The following is a 25,261-nucleotide window of genomic DNA, read 5'->3' on the forward strand; positions in this document are numbered from 1 at the left end:
TTTGCACGTTCTCCCCGTGTCTGCATGGGTTTCCTCCGGGTGCTCCGGTTTCCTCCCACAGTCCAAAGATGTGCGGGTCAGGTGAATTGGCCATGTAAATTGTCCGTAGTGTTAGGTAAGGGGTAAGTGTAGGGGTATGGGTGGGTTGCGCTTCGGCGGGTTGGTGTGGACTTGTTGGGCCGAAGGGCCTGTTTCCAAACTGTAAGTAATCTAATCTAATCTAATCTAATAACAGAAACCTAGATTCATTAGAAAGTTAGGAGGAAGGAGGTTTTGGAATTAAAGTGAATTTTAAAAATGCACTGGCTCTAAGAGGGTTAAATTAATCAGATTTTTAGAGGATTGTGGCAGGTTGAGTTGCAATAGAGAGTTTCAATGGTTGGTTAAATAGTAACAGAGTGTCACAAGATCAGAAAAAGAAAGCGAAGTTTGGAAAAAATGTTTCTTTGCGCAATGGATTGGAAGAATGAGGAATTATTGTTGACTCGTACTTATTTTAAAAAGTAAGAGGATTATTATCTTGAACAATGCATTGGGTGCAAAAGGACATGGGCAGGAATTAGATGGTGAATACATGGTTCACTTGACAATGTCTGTACTGCAATATACTAAGACTACATTCTAAGATACCCCAATTGATACTGATCATCTTCCAAGCCTGATTGACATTCAGCCATGATGACTCTGAAAAATAACGATTACTGATCTGCTTCCTCACTGATCATTCTGATATTAAGTGCTGTGTAACCAAGCACTGGTTCAGTTGTCTCACTGCAAGCTAGAAATTGAATCAGGAGCCTTCAGGTCTTGTCAGTCCAATATATCATTTATCAAATACCCAGTGAGCCATTTATGGAGTTAACTCTCCCACTGAATATTCCTTTCCCCTGAATTAGTACCATTTTCTCTTAAGCTTACCTTTGTATCTTTGTTTCTGATTTGGAAGGTTGGGTTTGAGTGGCCGTTTTTAATTTTCTGGTCCACGTTATTATCACTGGGAAAAGAAAAAGGTAGCTCATAATCTGCTTAAATAACACATTGTAAAATTTCAAACATCGATTCTGTTAAAGTGCAAACGAACAAATTTCTTTAGGTTGAGAACTTGATGAACATATTCAAGAGTGTTCTTGTGAACAGATTGTTCTATAACACAACAGTTGTGTTCCTCTGTAACCTCGCACTATCGAAAATTGTGCTGTGGAAAACTGCTATAGAAAATCATGCTGTACGAGGTCACTGATAGAAAATCGCCATATCTATTCGGTTGAAAGTGTGTGTTATGCAAACAATGGCCACACTTCGTCAATTGTGTTATAGCCAATTTGTGTTGATGAAACTCACATTACAGCAGAATGATCTGTATCTACAGGAATATGGGCACAATGATGTCTGCTAGAGAGTGTCAGTGTTCAGTTATGTCAGACCTGATCTTTCATCTTCCTTGTTTAAGAGTCATGTGATTGTTTGCATCTGTACACTTGCATGTGCATATGTGCATGCATGTGCATTGGTATGTATGTGTGCACACGTGCTTTTCAGCCTGGACGTATTAATGCTAGTTAGAAGATTTTGTGCCTGTATGTAGTCTTACCTCGAATGTTCAGTTTCTAGTTAATACTACAAAAGTAAACTTAAGTTATGTCAGGGCAGCTCAGCCATGAGGAATACGGGATAATGAACACTTCATGCACCCGAGATGAACACATACAATAAGCGTTGGTGGCTGCAGAAAGCTGAGCTCTGAGTTTCATAACTTAAGTAGCTGCTGGAATCAGTGTGGTGCAACAGCAAAGCTTGAGAGCTACATGGATAGAGATGGTCACACCACAAGTTAGGGATACGCAGGGAGTTGGCAATGGGGACCAGCAGAGAGTACAAGAGAACCAGGCAGGTCATCCCCCACTGACATCCTGATCAACTTTCATTCCTCTTTTCTAGGTGCAGGTGATGGCTTCTCAGAGAAGAATAGCAAACTCCAGGCTCATCGCGCCACAGGGGAGAAGGAAGCAGAGTGAAGAACAGACAGATGTTCCCGCAATCACAGAGTGACTTCAGGATGATGTGCTGCCTTCCTGGTATTAGAGTCATGGATATCACAGAAACGGCTGGAGGGCACATGTCTAGGGGCAGGTGAGCGGCCAGAGGTACTCAAGAGTGCATTAGATGTCTACCTAAACAGAAATACTGAGCAGGGTTTTGGAGAAAGGATGGAAGCATGGCACTCACGATTGTAGTGCAAACATGGTGGGTTGAATGGCTTCCTTTTTACAGTTCAGTGATTCAATGTGTATGTGTTTGTCTGTGTGTGTGCACGCACGCTCGCACGTGTGCGTACTTATGGGTGTGTGCGTGCTTGTGTTTGCACACATGTATGCATGTGTTTGCGTGTGCAGACATGTGTATGTGCGAGTACACATGCTTAAAAGCCTGAGTATTAATGTTTGTGTGAAGGTTTTGTGGCAGTACGAGGGAACTTAAGAACATAGTCACAGCCTCATAGCTTCAGCCTCTCCATTTGTATTGCATTCATGTGTTGCATGTGCACTCATGTATGTATACTTTTGTCTGTTTTTGACAGGGTTTTTTTGTCAGAATGTGCAGGCATTTGTGTGTGTGGGTGTGCAATCATAATATTGAGAGCCAATCTTTCTACTTTAGACCCAACAATGTCACAGCATGAAGAAATAAAAGGCAAAAGTGTTGGAAACAATCAGCAGATCTGGCAGCTTCTGTGGAAACAGAAACAGTTTGAGTCAAACTTGACTCTTGCTCAGAACGAGTTGGGTCAGACTTGAAATATTAACTCTGTTTGTCTCTCCACAGATGCTGCCAGACCTGCTCAGTTTCTCCAGCAATTTCTGCTCCAATTTTAGATTCTCAGCATTTGAAGTATTTTGCTTTTGCAAAAGTATCAAGGGGTTCTTGACAATTAGAACATATATAATGCAATGTTATGAACAATGCATCATAATCTCATCACTCAAGTTAGAATGGTGCAGTATCGCTACATAATCTGGGATCAACCTCTGTATTAGGCTGATACACCATATGGAAGATGGAGGATTGTAAAAAATTGTAGACTGATGGAGTGATATCAAAGCTTGGGATAACTGTGAAAAATCTCTTTATCAGAGAGGATGGACAGGAGCATCTGAGAGACAATCACAACCCAATTCAGCAGCTTATAGCATTGGACATCTCTTCATGTCATTGAGAAAAACTGCCTTAACCTTCAGCAGCTTTATGACATCATATTTTGTTTCCAATCCCTAATCATTCTGAAAAAATAAGTGCAAATAAAATCTCAGGAAGGTTTGGTATGAAATCTTTCCATTTCCTATGGAGAGCTTTGCTCACTCTCATGGTCTTTCGATTTGTTGGTCCACTCCTCCAAATGTATTTGCAAAGGTAAGGAAGTCAGGTGACCCACACTTCAGTTGCCACTCCCGCAAAGATCACTACAAGGTGCCAGAATAGCCCAGTTCAATTTTTGGTGGACAGATTCCTGGACTCCCTTCTTGACGCCTCATGGTAGCAATATGGTTTAACCTCCTAGGATATTAGTCACCCAAAGGTTTTTTATTAGAGTTTGTGACCTGGGTCACTGAGGTCAACTTCAAAAAATTCCAAACATTCTAAGGTAAAGGAGGAACAAAGGCTGAATATTCCCTCAGTATTTATGTTTATAATGGCTATCTGTGGTTAGCAAGTTATTTGCAGAAGGACAGATGCCATTTGGAATTTCTGACCCAGCAGAACAATCGAGTGATGAGAAGATACAGACTGAATCCCTGAGGAGCCCCAATTTTCTTAAAGGAAATTGCAGCCTGGACCTTCTTGTTCATAGGAGAACAGTCAGAATCAGTTCATGAGTAAAATTAGCGTCACATAAAAGAATAATGGAGGTGACAGAGATTCCCTCTGAAAATGTGAGAGAAGTTAAACACAAAGGTCAAATTACCAGAACTGTTTGTCATCAGGCCCTAAGTTCTTGATGTCCTTCGGAGAGATGTTGTTTCTTCGTCGATAGCAGTAATGCAGAGTTACTGCAATGCCACACAGCAACAATATAATTGGCATCACAATTCCCACCACAATCAGGCTGTTGTCTGCAAAAAAAATTGGTTCATATGAATAAGCACAAAGCTTCTGGATTCTGGAAATCTGAACCAAAAGCGGAGTATGCTGGAGAAACGCAGCAGGTCTGGCGGCATCTGTTGAGTGAAAAGCAGAGTCAATGTTTCGAGTCCAGAACCATTCTGAGAAAGGGTCACTGAAATCAAAAATATTATCTCGCTTAACTGATGCTGCTAGACTGATGTCTTTCTCCAGCACTCTCTGTTTTAGTTCATGTCAGACTACTTTTAATTTGCTCTCAATCATATTTATCAAATATAAATGTCATGTTGGAATAAACGTAATCTGCTGCTGCCTTGAACATATGAACGAGGAACAGGAGTAGACCACTTGGCACTTGAAACCTGCTCCACCATTCGAAAAGACCATGGCTGATCTGATTTTTGCCTTAACTCAATTTTAGCCTTAAATCTTGCACATCCCCGATAATTGTTCTTCTCTTTGGTAATCAAAACTCTATCTACCTCTGCCTTACAAAGATTTAAAGATTCTGCATCCACGTTATCATGTTTTCATTCAACTGTTAAACAAAATAAATTAATTTGAAATGGAGAGATGGGCACCTCACTGTTGGTCATTTTCTCTGCATGCCTCTGGGAATTGGTTCATGTGCAAAGCAGAGAGTTTCTCCTGGATGAAAGGGTCTGAGGAATATCAGCTGCATTGCAGCCCTCTCACCTCTCGGTCAGAATGTCATCCATTTCAGCTCATTATCCAGGCTGGTGTTCCAGTCTAATACTGAGGGAGTGCTAGATTGTTGGAGGTCTCAACTTTCAGTTGGGACAGTATACTGTCCTCTTGGGCAGATGTAAAAGAAAACGAGGAGAATTCTCCTTAAAGCCATGACCAATACTTTCAACTCAACCAACAGCAGCTTAATCAACCATTATCACTCCGTGTTTGTTGGATCTTGCTGTGTGCAAATTAGCTGCTGTATGTTCCCAACAATACAATGGTGCTTGCACACCATGGATAGCTGATTGGTCAGACAGTACTTTGGGGTTATCTTGAAGTCATTAAATGAAACATGATTTTTCTAATTCAATCAGAGTATGGGATTCACTGGCTAGGCCAGCATTTTGTGCCCATTTCCAGTTGACTAGAAGGGAGTTAAGTGTCAACCATGTTGCTATGGTTCTGGAGTCACATGTAGGCCAGACCAGGTGAGGACAAGTTGCTTCACTAAAGGACATTAATGAGCTAGGGGGGTTTTCCCCAACAATTGACAACAGCTTTACAGTCATCATTAAACTCTTAATTCTAGATTTTTATCGAATTCAAATTCCACCATGGCAGGATTTGAACCCATGTTGCCAGAACTTTAGCTGGGTCTTTGAATTAATAGCCTAATAACAATACCACTAAGCCATCACCTCCTCTGCTGCCACTTCAGAAGCCTGCAGCTATTCCATGTTGTAACAAGCCGGCAGTATTGATACTGACTGAGGGCTCCCAAAATGAAAACATTATCCATTTCTAAACACCTCAAATTGATGCTCATAAATTGAACCTTAGGACGGAACTTATTTTTTTTTTGGTAGTAAATGTGAGGGCGGAGTGGGATGTGCATTAAGTGGTAATGAAAGCACTGCCCTTGGGACACCTCTTCAGTCACATACTATATGACTAGTTTAAGAGTTGATAGGTGCATGTAGGTGAGTTTCTCAGCCTGTCACAGGCCTCCACATCATCCTTCTGGGTTGCCAGAGGTTGCCGGCTAGTCAGAGGCCTAAACCTCCCTCCATGCTGAGATGGTAAGTAATTTTTTTATTTTCCAACAGGGGCTGGGGATCACAATGAAAGGAAAGTCAGGAAGGGTTCAGAGGAGAGGGCAGAAAGGGACCTTCCAGAAGGTATCCTCCTGGTCCCCATCCATACTCCTAAGTGCCTGACTATGGGGCAAATAGATTCACCTGCTGCAGCCTCTCTGCCCCTCCAGCAGGCAGGTAGCCACTTTTCTCACACTCGTAGCTGGGAAGGTGATGATCTGGTCATTTATTGACCACTTGAAGGCATTAACTGCTGATGATGAAGTGGCCAACAAATAACCAGATCATCCAGAACTGAATTGGTGAGGTGGCGAGGAGGGGACAAACTTGTCCAATTGCTCCCCTTGTGTCTTCACCAAGTATTGTGCTTGTTCCAGGGAGGGAAACTCCACCCTTAATGCCCGGCTACCAGCAAATCCACGGAGCACTGTGAGTCGCTGGCTATTCGGATGCTACTTTTACAGTGTAATAACTGGGAGAAAGTGAGCACTGCGGATGCTGGAGAGTCAGAGTCGAAAAGGATGGTGCTGGAAAAGCACAGCAGGTCAGGCAGCATCCAAGGAGCAGGAGAGTCGATGATTCAGGCATAAGCCCTCTATCGGGAATTTTTAATACCAGTGCTACTCGATTCCCATCTTGAGCAGTTGGCCACCTGTCTCTTGCTCCACATCAGCAAAGGTGCTTTTACTACCTTCACAGGTTTAAACTTAAAATCCAATTCTTGGTCAAGATCTGACTGGCGATCTCAGCATGGGTCTGGAATTGAACTTGGCCAGACGATCCAATCAGGAGGAGAAAGTGAGGTCTGCAGATGCTGGAGATCAGAGCTGAAAATGTGTTGCTGGAAAAGCACAGCAGGTCAGGCAGCTTCCAAGGAACAGGAAATTCAACGTTTCGGGCATAAGCCCTTCATCTTTCCTCATTCCTGATGAAGGGCTTATGCCCGAAATGTCGAATTTCCTGTTCCTTGGATGCTGCCTGACCTGCTGCGCTTTTCCAGCAACACATTTTCAGACGATCCAATCGTTAACTTTGAGTAAGTTATTCCAGTTTCTATTCTATCAGCTTCAATGATGGGCTCTTGTGTCTGGAGTGGAACCTGAACCCAAAGTTCTTTAACACAGAGGCTAAAGCTTATTAAATTCTAGAATAGACACCACAAATTAGAGAGTAGCAAGTGCCTGCCCTCTCGGGTCCAGGTAAACTATCTCAGGGCACTAATCTTAAGTAGGGGAGTTATCCTGGGTGGGTTAGTCAATAGTAATATTGCCACTGGAACTGTTCCTCCATCTGAACAGGAGGACAGGCAGTCAATTTAACATTTCATCCAAAAGGTGGCATTTCTGACAGTATGATGCCCCCTCAATATTGCAGAGGAGGGTCAATTTAGATTTTTATGCTCATGCCACAGAGCTGTCTTGAACTGAGAACTTTGACAGCCAGAATTGAGAAGGCTACCAAGTGAGTCATGGAAGCACTCAATAGTTAAAACAAAAAGACAAAATGCCCAAACATCTGTTGTTTTTTTTTTCGCTGTCTTGGACAGAAGATCCAATCTAGATTTTGGCATTGATCATTTTGGAGGAACAGCATTAGCCAGACTGCACTTTGGAAATTCTTCAATTAAATGCAGGCTAATCCATATTTTAACCCTATCTACCAACCTTGGTTCCGTAAACTGAATAAGTTAGCCAAACAAAAATTTATCAATCCCAATGATGAAATTTTTAATTGATCTTCAAAACCTTTTTTCAAGTGATGAAGTTTCCTGGTGTGAAGAGATCTTTCTTGATATTACTGGCCTGCCCCTCACCAGAGAAAATCATTTCTCTTTACCTATCTTTTAAGAACATAAAAATTAGGAACAGGTTTTGAGTATTTGGTCCCTCGCATCTACTCCGCCTTTTGGTAATACAATGGCTGAACGAATTCTAGCCACCCTCAATATTTTTTGACTCTGTTGTTAGTCAAAAGTCTATCTACATCTGCCATAAAATATTCAATGACGCTTCTAATACCTTTTTTGGTCAGGGAAGTTCCACAAAACAACCTTCAGCAAGAAAACAAAATCTTCACATCTCCATCTTAAATGGGAGACTGTTTCATTTTAAACTGTGTCCTCTAGTTATAGTCGCTACTACATCCTTTTAGCATCCATCCTGCTAAGACTCCTCAAGAAATTGTCCAGACATGTTTGAAACATCTCCACAACAGGTGAACTTTTACCTCTGCCCTTCTGCCCCAGAGGTAATGACATTAACGCTTGTGACGATGCTGCTCCTTTAACAATTTTATGCTGTCCATGTTTTTTTTTCGGAGGGGTCATAAAGGCAGAAGTACTGATATGTCTGGAACTATCTACTTGAAAACGTTTTAAAATGTTGTTTTAAAACACTTCTACAATGAAAGGGGAGTGGCCAGTTCTCCCATTTCAGGGCCTGGTTTGGTTTTAGCAGTCTGGCTGTTTTGTTCGCAGCTGCTAGTCAAGTTTTAGCTGGGGACCCAAAGAAGCAGCTCCACACTCATCCTCACTCTCTCCGACATCTCTCCTGTCAGGACCTGGGTTTGATTTTATCTTTTTTTGCCAAGGGAGTGTTTTTGGGGATGTTGCAAATACAGAGGAACCTCGATTATCTGAATACCAATTATCCGAAAATTGAATTATCCAAAGGAGATCTCGAGGTCCCGATAGAAACATTTCATCAAAGATGTGTTTCCAACAGTGATCGCATCTTTTGTTTACAGTGATTAAACAGGCACTGTCTCCAAACGACTGACCTCCCGCCCTCTCTCTCTCCCCACACTTTCCTTGGTGTTCTACGGAGGGGTGGACCCTAAACCACCCTCCTTTCCAGATAATCTGACCAACATTGTCGTGTACAGGCAGAAGTGAAACCTGTCAAAATGTTGCAGAAAAAGGTTGTGCGTGAAGGTTGTGCGTGTGATTTGGAGACTTACCCCACAAAGGCAGCAGCAGCAGGCTAGGTGTTGTTGTCTAGTCTGGCTGCCCCAGAGAGGGGCTGGGGGCTGTGTTGGATGGGGATGGGGGTGGGGTGTAGCGTTGGGCCAGGCCGGGGGGTCGGGGAGGGGGTGTTGAACGAGGTTGGAGGCGGGGGAGGTGTTGGACAGGGTTGGGGTGCGGGGGGAGGTGATGGATGGTATTGTTGGCGGGGGAGGAGGTGATGGACAGTTGGGGGCAGGAGGCAGTGTTGGACAGGATTTGGGAGCATGGGGGGCAGTTTTGGATGATTGGGGGCAGAGGGAGGTGATGGACGGTGTTTGGGGCGAGGGGAGGTAATGGGCGTTTGGGGCGGGAGGCAGTGTTGGACAGGGTCGGGAGCAGGCGGGGGGGAGAGCGGTGTTGGACAAGGGTGGGAGGAGTGGGGTCCCGCGCGCTGTTTGCTGCTGCAGTGTCCTGAACGAGGAGCAGACATTAATAACTCCGAGCCCCAGAGAAAAGGCATTTAATTGATTAAACGAATAATCAATTATCTGAATGAAATAGTGCCTGCCCATCTTGTTCGGATAATTAAAGTTCCTCTGTATTTGGAACAGCATCGTTAAGTTGCAATAGAGATGACTGGAATTTCAGATAGGTTACATTATTCTAACTTTGGTTCTCTTTTGCTCGTGTTTCATTCAGTGGTTTGTGAATAAATCGTGTTTTGTTTAAAACTGAGTAGTTTGGCCAGATGCATCACTCCTGGAATATCCACTTTACACCAGCTTAAAACAACCAGAAAATTTAGGGTCTGAGTGATATTCTTGACGGGATCTGGCCTAATCATAATACACTGCACACAAGACCCTCCTCAATTTCTTACGTATTTCAATAAAGTATCTTCAGATCCCTAATTTTCTGTACTGAAGGGATTATAATACCAGTCTATTCAACCTTTCCTCATAATTTGGGGTGGCACGGTGGCTCAGTGGTTAGCACTACTACCTCATAATGCCAGGAACACAGGTTCAATCCCTGCCTTGGGTTACTGTCTGTGTGGAGTTTGCACATTTTCCCTGTACCTGTGTGAGTTTCCTCCCACAATCTAAAGATTTGCAGGCCAGGTGAATTGGCCATGCGAAATTGCCTATAGTGTTTGGTATGTTAGAACCTCTTTGGAGGGTTGGTGTGGACGTGTTGGGCTGAAGGGCCTGTTTTCATACCATAGATAATCTTTAAGAAAACTTTTGGCACAGTACACTTTGTTGGTCTCCTTATTTAAAGAGGGATACACATGTTTGGATCTTCAGTGAAGGTTCACTGGATTGATTCCTTTGAAATAGGGTTGACCAGGTATGGTTTATATCCATTGGAGGTCAGAAAAATGAGAAGTGACCCATTGAAGCACTTTTTGAGGAGGCTTGACAAGGCAACATTGAACGAGGATGTTTTCCCTTCTGAGGGAAGTCTAGATCGAAGGGGCCAATTTCAAATTAAGCAGTTTCCTAATAAAGGCAGAGGTGAGGAGCAATTGCCTGTTTCTGCAAGTTGTTAGGAATTCAGAATTCTCTACCTGTGACAGCAGTGGAGCCTTTGTCATGAAATACATTCAGAGCTGACTTGAACAGGGAAGTCAGGGGTTTCCAATGTACAGTCATTGAAACATTAATTCTGTTTCTTAGTCTGCAGATGCTGCCAGACCTGCTGGGTTTCTCAAGCATTCTCTGTTTCCATTTTAGATTGCTAGCACGCACAGTATTTTGTTTTCATATGAGAGTTATTGGTGGGGCGCACAGACAGGAAAGTAGAGTTAAGATCGTAATCAGATCAACCATGGTCTTACTGAATAATGGAGCAACATAGAACGCTAAAGCCCTACTCCTGCTCCTACCTCAAGTATTTCAAATCTTTCAGCAACAATATCATTCTGATTAATCAGCTTTGCTGATTCCAAGGTCTGTATGTCTTCCTGTAGCATAGTGCCCAGGACTGAATGCAGTGGAATGCAGCACAGTGACAGACAGCAATCATTGCCCACTTACAGCCTGGTGCTCCAACTCCACCGTCCACGCTGCCTCCATACCCAGGCTTGTTACAGAACGGAGGTGCCCAGCCCGCCTCACAGTGACAGTTATGCTTGTTGTTACAAACCTGGGCCAATAAGAAAAGACAGTCAACAAACCCAACACCTTATACGTGATTCCTTGGTCAAAATCGCTTCATCGGCCAAAATTTGCAACCTTGTGCTCTTTCAAAGATCTTCAGCTGGCTTGCAATTCCCTAATTCCTCAATGCTCTACATCCCAACCCAATGCTCCCTGCTCTTCCGTGACTGAGTTCCTGCGTTCCAAAGCTTGATCATCTCCTCCATCAAGCCAAGTGGATCCACACTCTTTCTAAACATCTCCACCTTATTAATCTGTTAGACCTTCTCTTCAAAAACCTAATTCTTAGGCCTTGCCTTTATTCACCTCACTACTTGGCTGCTCATTCCTGTTTGGGGTTCAGTGCCTCTCTCTTCCCTTCTCTGCTTTCGGCAAGCTGTTACTTGACTCTTAAGTGTGGTGCTGGAAAAGCACAGCAGGTCAAACAGCAGTCGAGGAGCAGGAGAATTGACGTTTTGGGCATAAGCCCGTTCATCAGGAATGAAACCCAGTCATCACGCTCATTCCTAATGAAGGGCTTATGCCCGAAATATCGATTCTCCTGCCCCTCAGATGCTGCCTGACCTGCTGTGCTTTTCCAGCACCAAACTCTTGAATCTGATCTCCAGCATCTGCAGTCCTCATTTTCTCTTACTTGACTCTTGTTGAGTTTGATCTGCACTGACGGTCCAAATGTAATGCCCTGGATTTTTTAAAGTCATCATTCAAGGATAGGCATATGAAGCAAAACAGGACAAATGCATATGACATCAGGGAGGGCAAATCCAATTCAAACAATTTGCTCATACACTAAATAAAAACAAAAAGAACTGCGGGTGCTGTAAATCAGAAACAAAAACAGAAGTTGCTGGAAAAACTCAGCAGGTCGGGTACCATCTGTGGAGAGAAATCAGACCTAACTTTTTGGGTCCGGTGACCCTTCCTCAGAACTGATAGTGGCTGGGAAAATGTCAGTTTATGTTCACAAGATAGGGTGGGGGAGGGGGATAAGAAGTAAACAATAGGTGGGGATAGAACCCAAAGAGACCATAAAACTATTAGAGCAGAAATTAGGCCTATCAGCCCATCAAGTCTGCTCCGCCATTCAATCATGGCTGATAAGTTTCTCAACCCCATTCTCCTGCCTTCTCCCCATTACCCTTGATCCTCTTGACAATCAAGAACCTATCCAACTCTGTCTTAAATAAACTCAATGATCTGGCTGCACAGCCTTCTGTGGCAGTGAGTTTGACAGATTCACCACTCTCTGGCTGAAGAAGAACAGTTGGACAGACAAAGGAGTAGATAATGATCTGGCTGGGAGTGTGTTATCACATAGCTTCTCCCTATTGTTAGCCACTAACAGTCTCCATTAACAACTACCTCCTAGCCAGATTGTTATCTACTCCTTTGTCTATCCAACTGTTAGAATTAGAAAATCTCTTCTGTGTGGAAACAGGCCATTTGGCCCAAAAGACCCACCCCAATCCTCCAAAGAGTATCCCATCCAGACCCATTCCACTACCCACTGCACTTAACCTACACATCCCTGAACGTTATAGTCAATTTAGCATGGCCAGTTCACTTAACCTGCACATCACTGGACTGTGGGAGGAAACCCACATGGGCAACATGCAAACTCTACACAGACAGTCACCTGAGGCTGGAATTGAACCCAAGTCCCTGGCGCTGTGAGGCAGCAGTGCTAACCACTGAGTCACCGTGCATTTCTTTTCTGTCTTTGGGTTCTATCCCCACCTACTGTTCACTCCTTAATCCTTCCCTCCACCCTTCTGTACATAAACCAACATTTTCCTCGCTACCGCCAGTTCTGAGGAAGGATCATTCAATCCGAAACATTAACTCTGATTTCTCTTCACAGATGCTGCCAGACCTGTTGAGCTTTTCCAATAACCGCTGCTTTTGAATTTGCTCACATCAACAGGTCTGGCTAAGGTGCCTGTTTCCATAATGCAATATTACATGTGACAGCAAAGACTGAGAGAAATTAGGTTGCTACCCCATGGTTGTGGCATTTTGCTATACATTCATCCGCCTGCAGGAACGAAGCATTCTGACACTGTCCTTCAAAGCATATCTGTGAGAACAAAAGGATTGTTTAGCGACAGGAAATGACCGTTAGGCTTCACACAGATTAATGGGAACAAATCATTGGAATTCCAGTCTAACAGCACTGTAGTGGTTCATTTACTACATCGATTGCAACTGCTGTCACTTTAAGAAGTCACTTTGTCCTGGTTTCTTTTTGAAGAGAGGTTGTAAGGCAGAGGTGCTGAGCTATCTCTGAGAACGCAAACAACTTGTAAGGCTTTAGGGTTCTTTTTTAAAGTTAGAACAAAGGAAGAAGCCTGGCCAACCTTCACAGACCAGGCTTTCTCACTTTTTTGTGGGGGGTGGGTTTAGTTTTAAGCAGAAGCCACTGGGGTCTTCAGTGAATGTTTCCTGGCTGCTACACTCTCTGAATTTTCTCTTGATGCTGCTTCCTCCTGGATTAGAGAACTTGGTGTGAGAATCTGTGCCTGAATTTGCCTTTTTGACAAGAGGTGTGTTTAAGGGATGTTACTATATTTGAACAGTTAATTAGTGATAGATAATGTATCTACTATTTGGTTAGGTTTTCCAATAGTCAAGCTAGTCTAAATCCATCTTTCTTTTGTGTATATTTTAACCATAGAGTTTAACTAAATTGTGTTTTGCTTAACATTGAGTAGTTTGACCAGTTGCAATGCATCTGTCTTTTAAAATAAGAAAATGTTAGGGTCTAGTCTACCTTCTTAAAATGTTTGGAGGGGATCTGCTCTGGTCCATTACCGGCCCATATCGGCACCAACGACATAGGTAAGAAAAGTGATGGGGATGTAAGGCAGAAATTAAGGAGCTAGGGTGGAAGCTTTGAGCTAGAACAAACAGAGTTATTATCTCTGGTTTGTTACCCGTGCTAGGCGAGGAATAGGGAGATAGAGAGCAGTTGAACACCTTGCTACAGGAATGGTGCAGGCGGGAGGGATTCAAATACCTGGATAATTGGGGCTCATTATAGGGTAGGTGTGACCTCTAAAACAGGATGGTCTACACCTGAACCAGAGGGGTACCAGTATCCAGGGGGAGGGAGATTTGATAATGCTCTTTGGGAGAATTTAAACGAATCCAGCAGGGGGATGGGAACCGCAATTGCAGCTCCAATGTACAGTAGGTTGAGAGTAGTGAGATCATGAATAAGGTTTCAAGGTCGTAGGAGTGTACTGAGGCAGGAAGTTGGTTTGAAGTGTGTCTACTTCAACGCCAGGAGCGTTTGGAATATGGTGGGTGAACTTGCAGCATGGGTTGGTACCTGGGATTTCGATGTTGTGGCTATTTTGGAGACATGGGTAGAGTAGGGACAGGAACGGTTATTGCAGATTTCGGTGTTTTGATGTTTCAGTTAGAACGGTAAAAGAGGGGGAGGTGTGTCACTATTAGTCAAGGACAGTATTACAGTGGCAGAAAGGACGTTTGATGAGGACTTGTTGACTGAGGTGGTATGGGCTGAGATTAGAAACAGGAAAGGTCACCCTGTTGGGAGTTTTCTATAGGCCTCCGAAAAGCTCCAGAGATATAGAGGGCAGGATAGCAGAGATGATTCTGGATAAGAGTGAGAGTAACAGGGTAGTTGTTATAGAGGCCTTTAACTTTCCTAATATTGACTGGAAATGCCATATTTTGAGTACCTTAGATGGGTCAGTTTTTGTCCAATGTGTCCAGGAGGGTTTTCTGAAACAGTATGTAGACAGGCCAAAAAGGGGTGAGGCGACATTGGATTTGGTACTGGGTAATGAACTAGGCCAAGTGTTAGATTTGGAGGTAGGTGAGCACTTTGGTGATAATTATCAAAATTTGGTTAAGTTTACTTTACCAGTGGAAAGAGATAGGTATATACCGCAGGGCAAGTTCTATAGCTGGGGGAAAGGCAATTATGATGCAATTAGGCAAAATTTAGGATACATGGAATGGGAAAGGAAACTGCAGGGTATGGGTACAATTGAAATGTGGAGCTTGTTCAAGGAACAGCTACTGCATGTCCTTGATAAGTATATATCTGTTAGGCAGAGAGGAAGTTGTTGAGTGAGGTAACCATGGTTTACTAAAGAACTTGAAGCCCTTGTCAAGAGGAAGAAGGAGGCTTATGTAAAGGTGAGGCATGAAAGCTCAGTTAGGGCACTTGAGAGATACAAGTTAGCCAGGACGGACCTAAAGAGAGAGCTAAAAAGAGCCAGGTGGAATATGAGAAGTCTTTGGCAGGTCGGATCAAGGAAAACTCTAAAGCTTTCTATAGGTATGTCAGGAATAAACAAATGAAAAAAGTAAAATTAGGGTCTGTCAAGGACAGTGGTGGGAAGTTGTGCGTGGAGTCCAAAGCGATAGAAGAGGTGCTAAATGAATATTTTCATCAGTATTCACACAGGAAAAAGACAATGTTGTCAAGGAGAATATTGAAATAGAGGCTATTAGACTGGACAGGATTGAGGTTCATAAGGAAGAGGCATTAGCAATTCTGGAAAATGTGAAAATAAATAAGTCGCTGGACCGAAAGGGATTTATCTCAGGATTCTCTGGGCAGCTAGGGAGGAGACTGCAGAGCCTTTGGCTTTGAGCTTTATGTCATCATTGTCTACAGGAATAATGCTGGAAGACTGAAGGATAGCAAATGCTGTCCCCTTGCTCAAGAATGGGAGTAGAGACAACCCTGGTAATTATAGGCCAGTGAGCCTTACTTTGGTTGTGGATAAAGTGTTGGAAAGGATTATAAGAGATAGGTTTTATAATCATCTAGAGAGAAATAAGTTGATTTGGGATAATCAACACAGTTTTGTGAAGGGTAGGTTGTGCCTCACAATCCTTACTGAGTTTTTTGAGCAGGTGACCAAACAGGTGGATAAGGGTAAAGCTGTTGATGTGGTGTATATGGATTTCAGTGAAGCATTTGATAATGTTCCCCTCAGTAGGCTATTGCAGAAAGTACAAAGGGATGGGATTGAGGGTGATTTAACAGTTTGGATCAGAAATTGGCTAGCTGAAAGAAGACAGAGGGCGGTGATTGATGGGAAATGTTCATCCTGGAGCTCAGTTACTCGTCAGGTACCGCAATAATCTGTTTTGGGGCCACTGCTGTTTGTCATTTTTATAAATGACCTGGATGACGGCGTAAAAGGATGGGTTAGTAAATTTACAGATGACACTAAAATCGGTAGAGTTGTGGACAGTGCAGAAGGATATTGCAGGTTACAGAGAGGGTGTGGAATGCCCTGCCTGAAACAGAAGTAGACTCGCCAACTTTAAGGGCATTTAAATGGTCATTGCATAAACATATGAATGAAAATAGAATAGTGTAGGTTAGATGGGCTTCAGATCAGTTTCACAGGTCAGTGCAACATCGAGGGCTGAAGGGCCTGTACTGCGCTGTAATGTTCTATGCTATACTACCAGCTTCTCAAGTCATGGACAATAGATGTGCTTAGATTGCCAGAATACAGTTTTTTTTTAAGAAAGCTCACCATTGCCTTCAATTCTTTCTTTCTCCCAGAAAAGATGTCTCTATTTTCCCTTAATATCATATTAACCCTAATAGCCAGTTAATAAGAGAGCCACAGGATGCATTCAGATTGGGTTCTGCTTCTGGATTCTGTACAGTACTCCTCTTCTGGTGCGTGGTGATTGAGGAAGGGAATGGGTTTCAGGAAGCTATGAGTGTTCGCCAATCTCATGTACATGCAATCCCCATTGGGAGCACACATACGCAACACTTCCACCATACTCCAGCTGTAACTCTGACAGGGCTTTTCAACATGATCAGGACCCAGATGCATCAAGATTGGTCACTGGGGTAAAAACAAATCTGTGCAGAGAGAAACAATTAATGGTTCATGTCCGATATGACTCCTCTTTAGAAACACTAATTCTGTTCCTCTTTCCAAAGATGCTGCCAAACCCGCTGAGTTTCTCAAGCACTTTCTGTTTCAGATCTCCAGTGACGGCAGTACTTTATCCTGCAGTGGCTCTGCTATAATTTGTGTTTCTTCAATGCAAGTTGGCAATAACGCTAACGATGAATTTAGACCGTTGTATGTAGAATGCAAACTTTCCTTACCTCTATTGACTACGATTCTGGTCCCATTGGTTTAATTGGTGCTGTTATTACTCGATTTTCTTATAACATGGGATCACACGGGAATGGAACTATTGTGTTATATCACAACAGACTGCACTTATGTCCCATTGGCTCCGAGAAGATGATTTTTTTTTGGGAGATGCCGAAGCGGTGCTAGTGATATTAAGAAGTTTGCAAACTAGAGACTTCCCAGTTTTCAAAGGGACCCCAAGAAAGAGCAGGGAGTGGCCAGTGTCAGAAGTGATGAGAGGGACACAGATTGGGGTGGACATGCAAATTGTAAAGGGCAGCCGGAGAGAGGAGGAAAGTGGAATGGAGAGTGGAATGGAGAGTGCCAAAACTTGGGAGAAGTGGAAGATGAGGTGGGAGGTTATGGAGGGAGTGTAAGTATAGGGGTTCAGTGTGAAGGGAAGAGGGGCACTTGGAATTGCCTTTGGGACCAAAGGTAAGTGGACAGGTCATGGGCGTGCACCATATTGAAAGACTGCAAGGTACCTAGTAATATTGGCTGTACCCAGTACTGGGCTGAGAACTTGACAGAGGGGATTTCACGCCTTCGAGGGCATATTTTTAAGGTGAGAAGAGAGAAATTTTAAAAAGACATGAGGGCCAAATACCTTTACACAGAGCGTGGTTCACCTGTGGAAGAAACGTCCTGAGGAAGTGGTGGATGTGGGCACAATTACAACATGTAAAAAAGGCATTTGGATAAGTACATGAATAGGAAAAGGTTTGGGGAGATAAGGGCCAGGAGCAGGCAGATGGGACTAGTTTATTATGGGATCACGTTTGGTACGGACGAGATAAATCAAAGGGTCTATTTCTGTGCTGTATGACTCTATAACTTTATAACCCCCATTTTATTGCGGCCATTGATCTTAATGGGGTATAAAACACACAAGAAGTAGAACATTCCACAGTTGCCGGCAAAATGCCCAAAATCGAAACCTGCTTATGATCACCAGCCACTTGGTCTCAAACCTTTGCCAAAGCAGAAGTTACTCACATGCTTCTCAGTACACTTTGTTCCAGTCATGACCAGCCCTGGATCCAGCATGTCCCCTTCCAGCTCTGGAGTCATGTACACGTGAGTACCTCTGCACTGCACCTTCCTCCCCTCCAAGATTATTGTGGTGTCTATGGCGACTGCATTTGCATCCAGGGGCTTCTGCGCTGCACTTTGACACTGTATTTTCCCGCACTTGGCATTCCTTCCACGGTAAAAAAGACACATATTTAAAAGTTAGCGGGATTGAGAGCTGAGGCATCGATTATTTTCCAAAGGCGCCAATAATTCAACATCAACCTTTAACGACATGAATTCCACAGGAGAACGAGACATTTACAATAAATTTGCAGAATTAAGCATGCTAAGATATACTCTGCAGATGCCAGTGTAAGGCTAGATTCAAATCCCACTGTCTCTCTGCCCACCACTCTCACTCATTGCTGCAATCCCTTTCACCTCCTCTCCGTTAATCTCTCTTAGATGCCCTCTAATTGATTTCTCTCCCTTCCATGACTTGCTCTCATTTGATGATTTCTCCTCCCTTTTCATTCACAATGTGACATGTGTCCCGTCTCTCTTCTATTACTGCCACAGTCTATTTCTTACCCTTTGCCCTCCCTCTTGCTCAATCACATCACCCTCTCTCTCGTTTGTCCCAGAAAGTCACTGTTACAGAGCTCTACAGCATAGAAAAAGGCCCATCGGCCCGTTGAGTCTGTGCCGGTCAAAATGAAGCATCTAATTATTCTAATCTCATTTTCCAGTACTTGGCCCATTGACTTGGCCTCGTAAGTGCACAACTAAAAATCTTCTTAAAGGTGATGAGGGTTTCTGCTTCTCCTACCCTGACAAGGCAGTGAGTCCCAGGTTATCACCACCCTCTGGGTGAAAGAAATTTTCCTCGCATCTCCTCTAAACCTCCTGCCCCTGAGCTCAAATTGATGCCCCATATCATATCCCTTCATCAAGGGAAAACTTCCTTCCTGCCTACCCTGTCTATGCCACTCATAACACGATACATCTCAATCACGTCACCCCCCTCAGCCTTCTCTGCTCCAAGGAAAACAACCACAATCGGCCCAATCTCTCTTTAGAACTAAAATTCTCCAGCCCAGGCAATATCCTGGTAAATCCACTCTGCACCATCTCCAGCGCTTTCACATCCTCCTGTAATGTGGATTCCAGAGTTGCACTCAGTGCTGCACACAAAGTGAGTAGGCTCCAATTGGTAGGTATTCGTAGCAGCTTGACTGAAATGAGGAAATGAAAATGTGGGATTATTCATTATTGATCACTTGTTCAGAAGTGTTAGTGCAGCAAGTTATATTACTTGTGGTCATACAGTCATACAGCTCAGAAAGAGACCCTTCGGCCCCACCAGTCCTTGCTGACCATAATCCCAAACTAAGCTAGTCCAACCTGTCTATGTTTGGCCTATATCCTTCCAAATATTTCTTATTCATGTACTTATCTAAATGTCTTTTCTCAACATTATAACTGCATGCACGTCCACCACTTCCTCTGGAAGTTAATTCCACACATGAACCACTCACTGTGTAAAAAAGTTGTCCCACATATCTTTTTTTTCAAATCTTTCTCCTCTCACCTTAAAAAATATCCCCTGGTCTTCAAGTCCCTCACTTGAGGGAAAAGACATCTGACGTTCACTTTATCTATCTGCCTCACAATTTTATAAACTTCCATCAGGTCACCCCCTCAAACTCCTACACTCCAGTGAAAAATGTCAATGGTCATGTTTGATCAAATATATTACCTCAGTCAGATTCTGGCTGTGTACGATTTGGTGTCATCTTCTAATCTAAATCAGAAAATCCCAGTTTTCAGTTCCACTCCAGAGATTTGAACACAAAAATCAAGGCCGAGGAAGTGCTTAACTGAGATGAGATGTTTAACTGAGGTCTGGTCTGCTTTCTCAGTTGATAGTAAAGATACAAGAGCACTATTTCAAAACAGCACAACAAAGTCCTCCCTGGAATCTGCAAGAATATTTATCCTTTGAACAACACAGAAATCACATCAACACAGGAATAGGCCATTCGTCAACGTTGCGTCCATGCTTGCCCTCCTTACAGCCTCTGCCCTACCCCGCCCTTCTCTTCAGATCCATGCATAATCCTGCTCTTCAAAGGTTTCGAATGTCTAGGGAATGTAAGAAAAGTGTACAGCACTGATGGAGGCCACCCGGCCCACCATGTCAACACCAGGCAAGCAACAAACCGCACAAACTAATTCCATCAAAAAGCAAACTATATCCCTGGAAGTTATGGGACTTCAGGTGTATTTCTATTAAAAGCAGTTGAGGGGCTCTTCCGAAACTTGCAGGCAATGAATTCCAGACCCTGATCATCCTCTGTGTGAATCAAGTAACTTACCGTAGAATCCCTACAGTATGGGAGTTGGCCGTTTGGCCCATCAAGTCCACACTGACATACTGAAGAGCATTCCACCCAGACCCACCCCAACCCTATGACCGTGCATTTCACAAGCCCAATCCACCTAACCTGTGCAACTTTGGAGGAAGATGGACCACCCAGAGAAAAGCCACGTAAACACGGGGAAATGTGCAAACTCCACTCAGACAGTCACCCAAGGCTGGAATCAGACCCAGGTCCCTGGCACTGTGAGGCAGCAGTGCTAACCATTGTGCCACTCTTTCACTGTAAGGAAAACTGATTGCCCAGTGAATGATGTTTGTGGCCGTTTTGCTATCTACTCCCTACAATGTGATAAGTGACTGCACCCCAAGGACACTTCAAGACGATAAAGCACTTTGCAAACCCTTGATTTCTTGAAAGGTGGCATAAAAATCCAGGTTATTTCTTTTAGACGGTATGTATGACTGTGGTTGGTCATTAGCAATCACACAAATGAGGAGACTGCAAATCAGGAGTTACTTTCCCACCTCAATAACTCTTTTTGACCCCTGAGGGCAGATCAAAATGGCCGACCTGCCAAAAAGTCATTGACCATTTGTTGCACCAATTGTGCAGTCCTCTCTCCGCTCCTCCCCACCATCCCCAGTTACATGGCACAAGGCTGTCCAAATGCTGGTGAAGTTACTGGTCGACCCTTTTACCTGGTCTCGCATTTGCGGTAGCTTCCCCCGGGGCCTCTGCCGCAGTTACCGTACGTGTCCCCCGCGCTGTTCACCATCTTGAAGCATTCTGCAGGAGCAGCCTGAGCCCCTGAAACCACGGAGAGGAAAATTGAGAGTGGGGTTGAGGGCACTACGCCTTGAACATTTTTACGGCAATGGGAGAAGATCACTAAAACGATGAGGACTACTCGTACCATATATACCCGTGTATAGGTTGAATTTTGAAGATGGTTTTTTAAATCTGAAATTAGGGTGTTGACTTATACAGGAGGTATTGTTTTTGTGGGGATGAATATTTATTTACAAAATAGATAAAATAGGAAATTTATCTTCCTTGCAGCCCCCGGTCCCTGCTTCTGGAACATTCCCTGTAATATGTTTGGGCTGCAGTAAATTGCAGGTAACTGAAACCGACTCCATGGATAAAGTGGTCGCCTGTACTGTTGAATCATTACAGTAATTCTGAAAACCTGGAGTGGAGAGTGACGGCTGGAAGACCCGGAATGGAGGCGTACTGCCAGCAGACTGGAAAGTCGGAGAGGATCTGTAACTGTGAAGCACTGGGGTCGACTTATACACGTGATACATGGAAAACATATGATTTTTTGGCCAAAAATAATGGGTTGACTTATACATGAGATCGACCTATACACGAGTACATACAGTAATTAAAACAGAGATCATGCGGTGATATCCATAAAGAGAGAGAGAATAAAAATCTAAATCTTTCCAATTATTAAAGAACAACGCTAGACAGAGCCATAATTGAATCCAGGATTACTACCTACCAGCACCCCATAGCAGCACACACTGGCTGTCATAAGTTAGACACATCCCGTTGTAGCAATAGGCCTGACCTCCATCACAGCTGGCACCATCCATTTTGTAAAAGTTGGCCGGACAGAACTCCGAGCTGCCAGAGCAATATTCAGGTAGGTCACATGGTCCCGACGAGGCCCTACAGACAGTGCCGGAGGCCTTTAACTGTTGGAAGGAAAGGAGAAATCCACCAGTGCATAAGAGTGGGGCTGCTAAAAGGAACACTGTACGTAACACACTGGCTCAGTGGTTAGCACTGTTGCCTCACATCGCCAGAGACCTGGGTTCGATACTAGCTTTGGGTGGCTGTCTGTGTGGAGATAACACATTCTCCCCGTGTCTGTGTGAGTTTCCTCCAGGTGCTCCCGTTTCCTCCCACAATCGAAAAATGTGCAGGTCAGGTGAATTGCCTTGCTACATTGCCCATTGTGTTCAGGGATGTGTAGGTTAGGTGCATTAGTCAGGGGTAACTGTAGAGTAATCGGGTAGGGGAATGGGCTCGGATAGGTTATTCTTTAGAGGGTCGATCTGGGCTTTTGGGCCAAATGGCCGGTTTCCACATTGTAGGAATTATAAGAAATACATTGCTGGACCAATTAGAGGTCATACATCAAATTCGCAGCAGGTAAGGGTATTAATAGTCAAAATGTGTGTCACTGGAAAAGCACAGCAGGTCAGGCAGCGTCCAAGGAGCAGGAGAATCGATGTTTTGGGTGTGAGCCCTTCATCAGGAATTTGTCATGAAGGGCTTACACCTGAAACGTAGATTCTCCTGCTCCTCGGATGCTGCCTGACTGGCTGTGCTTTTCCAGTGCCACACTTTCTGATCTCCAGCATCTGCAGTCCTTGCTTCCTCCTTAGGTTATTGAACCTCAGGTTGTTTCATTGCTACTATGAATTTGAGAGGTAGCTTTGGCATGGAGAAGATGCTTCCTGGTCATAGGAACAATAGGATACCACTGCTCAAGCCCCACGACTGGAGGGTGGTCACCAATTGGAGATTGGTAACCAACAACTGAAACAGGTATAAACAAGGCTAAAATGTAAATAGAATATCAAAAGGTTTGTTGCCTCTGTGTGTTATTTTCAGTGGATTAATTAGTGGGTGTGTGTTAGTGAAGTAACCACACAGAAGCCGGTATCCCGTCTCCAAGTCACCCTTTATGTACACATGCACAGTACACTGGCTATGACCAGCCAGCTCAGAGTCAGTCCCTGAAGTCAGGGGACTCTCTGAATCACCTGTTTACATCTGTCAGCCAGGGTTCCCTGACTGGCCAAAGGCAACAACCCCAATCAAGGATCGCACAGTCAATAAGATCTATCTGGTTCTAATCACTACAGCTGGTATCCTTGTTCAAGTAACGTAAACAGGAATTTCCAAAACGGACCCACTTTCCTGACTCAGACTCCCCAACAGAAGTATTTTTGAGCCAGTTGGGTTATTGTGGCAATCAAACAAACAACTTGGAAACACCGGTTAAATATCGAGTGGCAACACATATTTTGTAGAATAGAAACTACGGGAAATGTGAGTTTGAAACCTACTGTGTTGCAGAGGTTGCATCAGCTGTGTGTCTTCTTTTACAACTTGAAAGTCAAAAGCAGAATGGTGTGGCGTTCACTCATCTGTTACACAAGATCGTGTAGCTTTGGAAAAGCTGGATTCGATACCGTTGTGAGACAAACCAGTACCAGGTGCCTTTGGGCTGAAAGGCCCCCAGCAACAGCCTTTACATTTTGAAGTTGCAGTTTGGGACATACCTGAGAAGAGCAAGTTGAACTCAGACCTCTCAGAAGTCTGCAAACAAAGACAGGGCTCTCTCTTTCTCACTCTCTGAGAGTGGGGGGGGGGGAAAAATACCTCAAAAAGTCTGAAAAGAAGAACTTCAAACAAATTCCAAATGAACAAACGATCCAAAGTGCAGCTCTGTGATCGATAGCAATGTGATACCATCAACGAAAATCAAAAGAACTGGGAGAAAGTCACCTCTTGTCTCTTACATTTTGAACTTTTGATCCACAGAATTTGTACCTTTTGCCCTATCCTTTCCCAGCCATAATATATCTGCAGATCTGTCTGGTGGATGTGCATGTTTGAGTTTAAAGTAGACTAGTCTAAATTTGTAAAGTAGCAGCAGTTAATAAGTTTTGCCATTTGTTAAAGGGGAGGTTTGTTTATAATAAATGTGTTTCTTTTGTTAATTGATGAAACCTGGTTTGAGTTCCTTTGGTCCTAGGTAGCAGTCAAGTTTAGGCAAATTAAGTGTTTTGGTAATTAAATTTGTCATTTCTATGTTTGTGACAACTCATAGAATAGTGGAGTTTCGTTCCCAGTGCAGCAGTCCTCACATCAGGGTCATGACAGTAGAATCTGGAATGCATTGCCTGGGAGTGTGATGGATGCACATGCAATTGAGATATTGAAGAGGGAATTGGATCATTATCTGAAAAGGAGGAACATGCAGGGTTGCAGAGAGAAGGTGGCTCCATGACACTCAGTGCATTGCAGGTTCTGAGAGCCAGAGCAGACACAATCGGCTTCTGAAAGGCTATAACCAAGTATGATTCTGTGGAATAGCGCATGAATGGGCATTTTCAGTTCACCAGATGTTACTGCATTGAAAACATGATAATGTAAAGGCTTCTGACCTTGCACTTTTCACAACAGATTCCATGGGCACACTCTGCATCTCTTTTCAAGGTGCAGTTATTGGCATGGCAACAGGGGTTGTTGCATTCCTGAAAAATAAACACAAACAATGCTAAAGAGCAAAGAAGGGACAGACTTTGAAATATGGCATTCCTGTGATAGAAAACCATATATATCAGCACGACCCCATGTTCAGTATCTGGTTGAAGATAAGAATTTTGAAAAGACCTCCACCTTCCCCAAGCCCTTGAATGAAGTGACCTCACCTATGCCCCTCTCAGTCAGGTTCTCCTCTACTTTTCCCTGTTTACCAATAACACCCTTTTTCCTAAGAGTTCAGCTTTCCCTTGAATTCAAGGCCACAAAATAAATAAAGTTCAAAATAAACACTCTCCCATTTAAGACTGAAATGAAGAGGTCTCTGATTGTTGTAGCATCCTAGTTTCAGATTTCACTATCATATATAGGAACATGTTACTGCCAATATTGGAATATGTACTGAAAA

At 43.6% G+C, this 25,261-nt stretch overlaps 1 protein-coding gene across 1 annotated transcript in view; it reads right to left on the minus strand.

Annotated features, from left to right (window-relative positions):
- Nucleotides 1–25,261, minus strand: part of adam19b (ADAM metallopeptidase domain 19b) — a 248,593-nt gene that overhangs the window by 102,876 nt on the left and 120,456 nt on the right. The window contains exons 13-20 of the mRNA XM_060836711.1: nucleotides 24,756–24,845; nucleotides 22,073–22,268; nucleotides 21,264–21,372; nucleotides 18,164–18,368; nucleotides 13,012–13,089; nucleotides 10,890–10,998; nucleotides 3,962–4,109; nucleotides 919–994 (exon numbers count right to left, since the gene is read on the minus strand). Of these exons, the coding sequence (XP_060692694.1) occupies nucleotides 919–994; nucleotides 3,962–4,109; nucleotides 10,890–10,998; nucleotides 13,012–13,089; nucleotides 18,164–18,368; nucleotides 21,264–21,372; nucleotides 22,073–22,268; nucleotides 24,756–24,845 (1,011 nt within the window). The remainder of the gene's footprint in view (nucleotides 1–918; nucleotides 995–3,961; nucleotides 4,110–10,889; nucleotides 10,999–13,011; nucleotides 13,090–18,163; nucleotides 18,369–21,263; nucleotides 21,373–22,072; nucleotides 22,269–24,755; nucleotides 24,846–25,261) is intronic.

Source organism: Hemiscyllium ocellatum, chromosome 16 (genome assembly GCF_020745735.1).
Source record: "Hemiscyllium ocellatum isolate sHemOce1 chromosome 16, sHemOce1.pat.X.cur, whole genome shotgun sequence".
Classification (NCBI taxonomy): Eukaryota; Metazoa; Chordata; class Chondrichthyes; order Orectolobiformes; family Hemiscylliidae; genus Hemiscyllium; species Hemiscyllium ocellatum.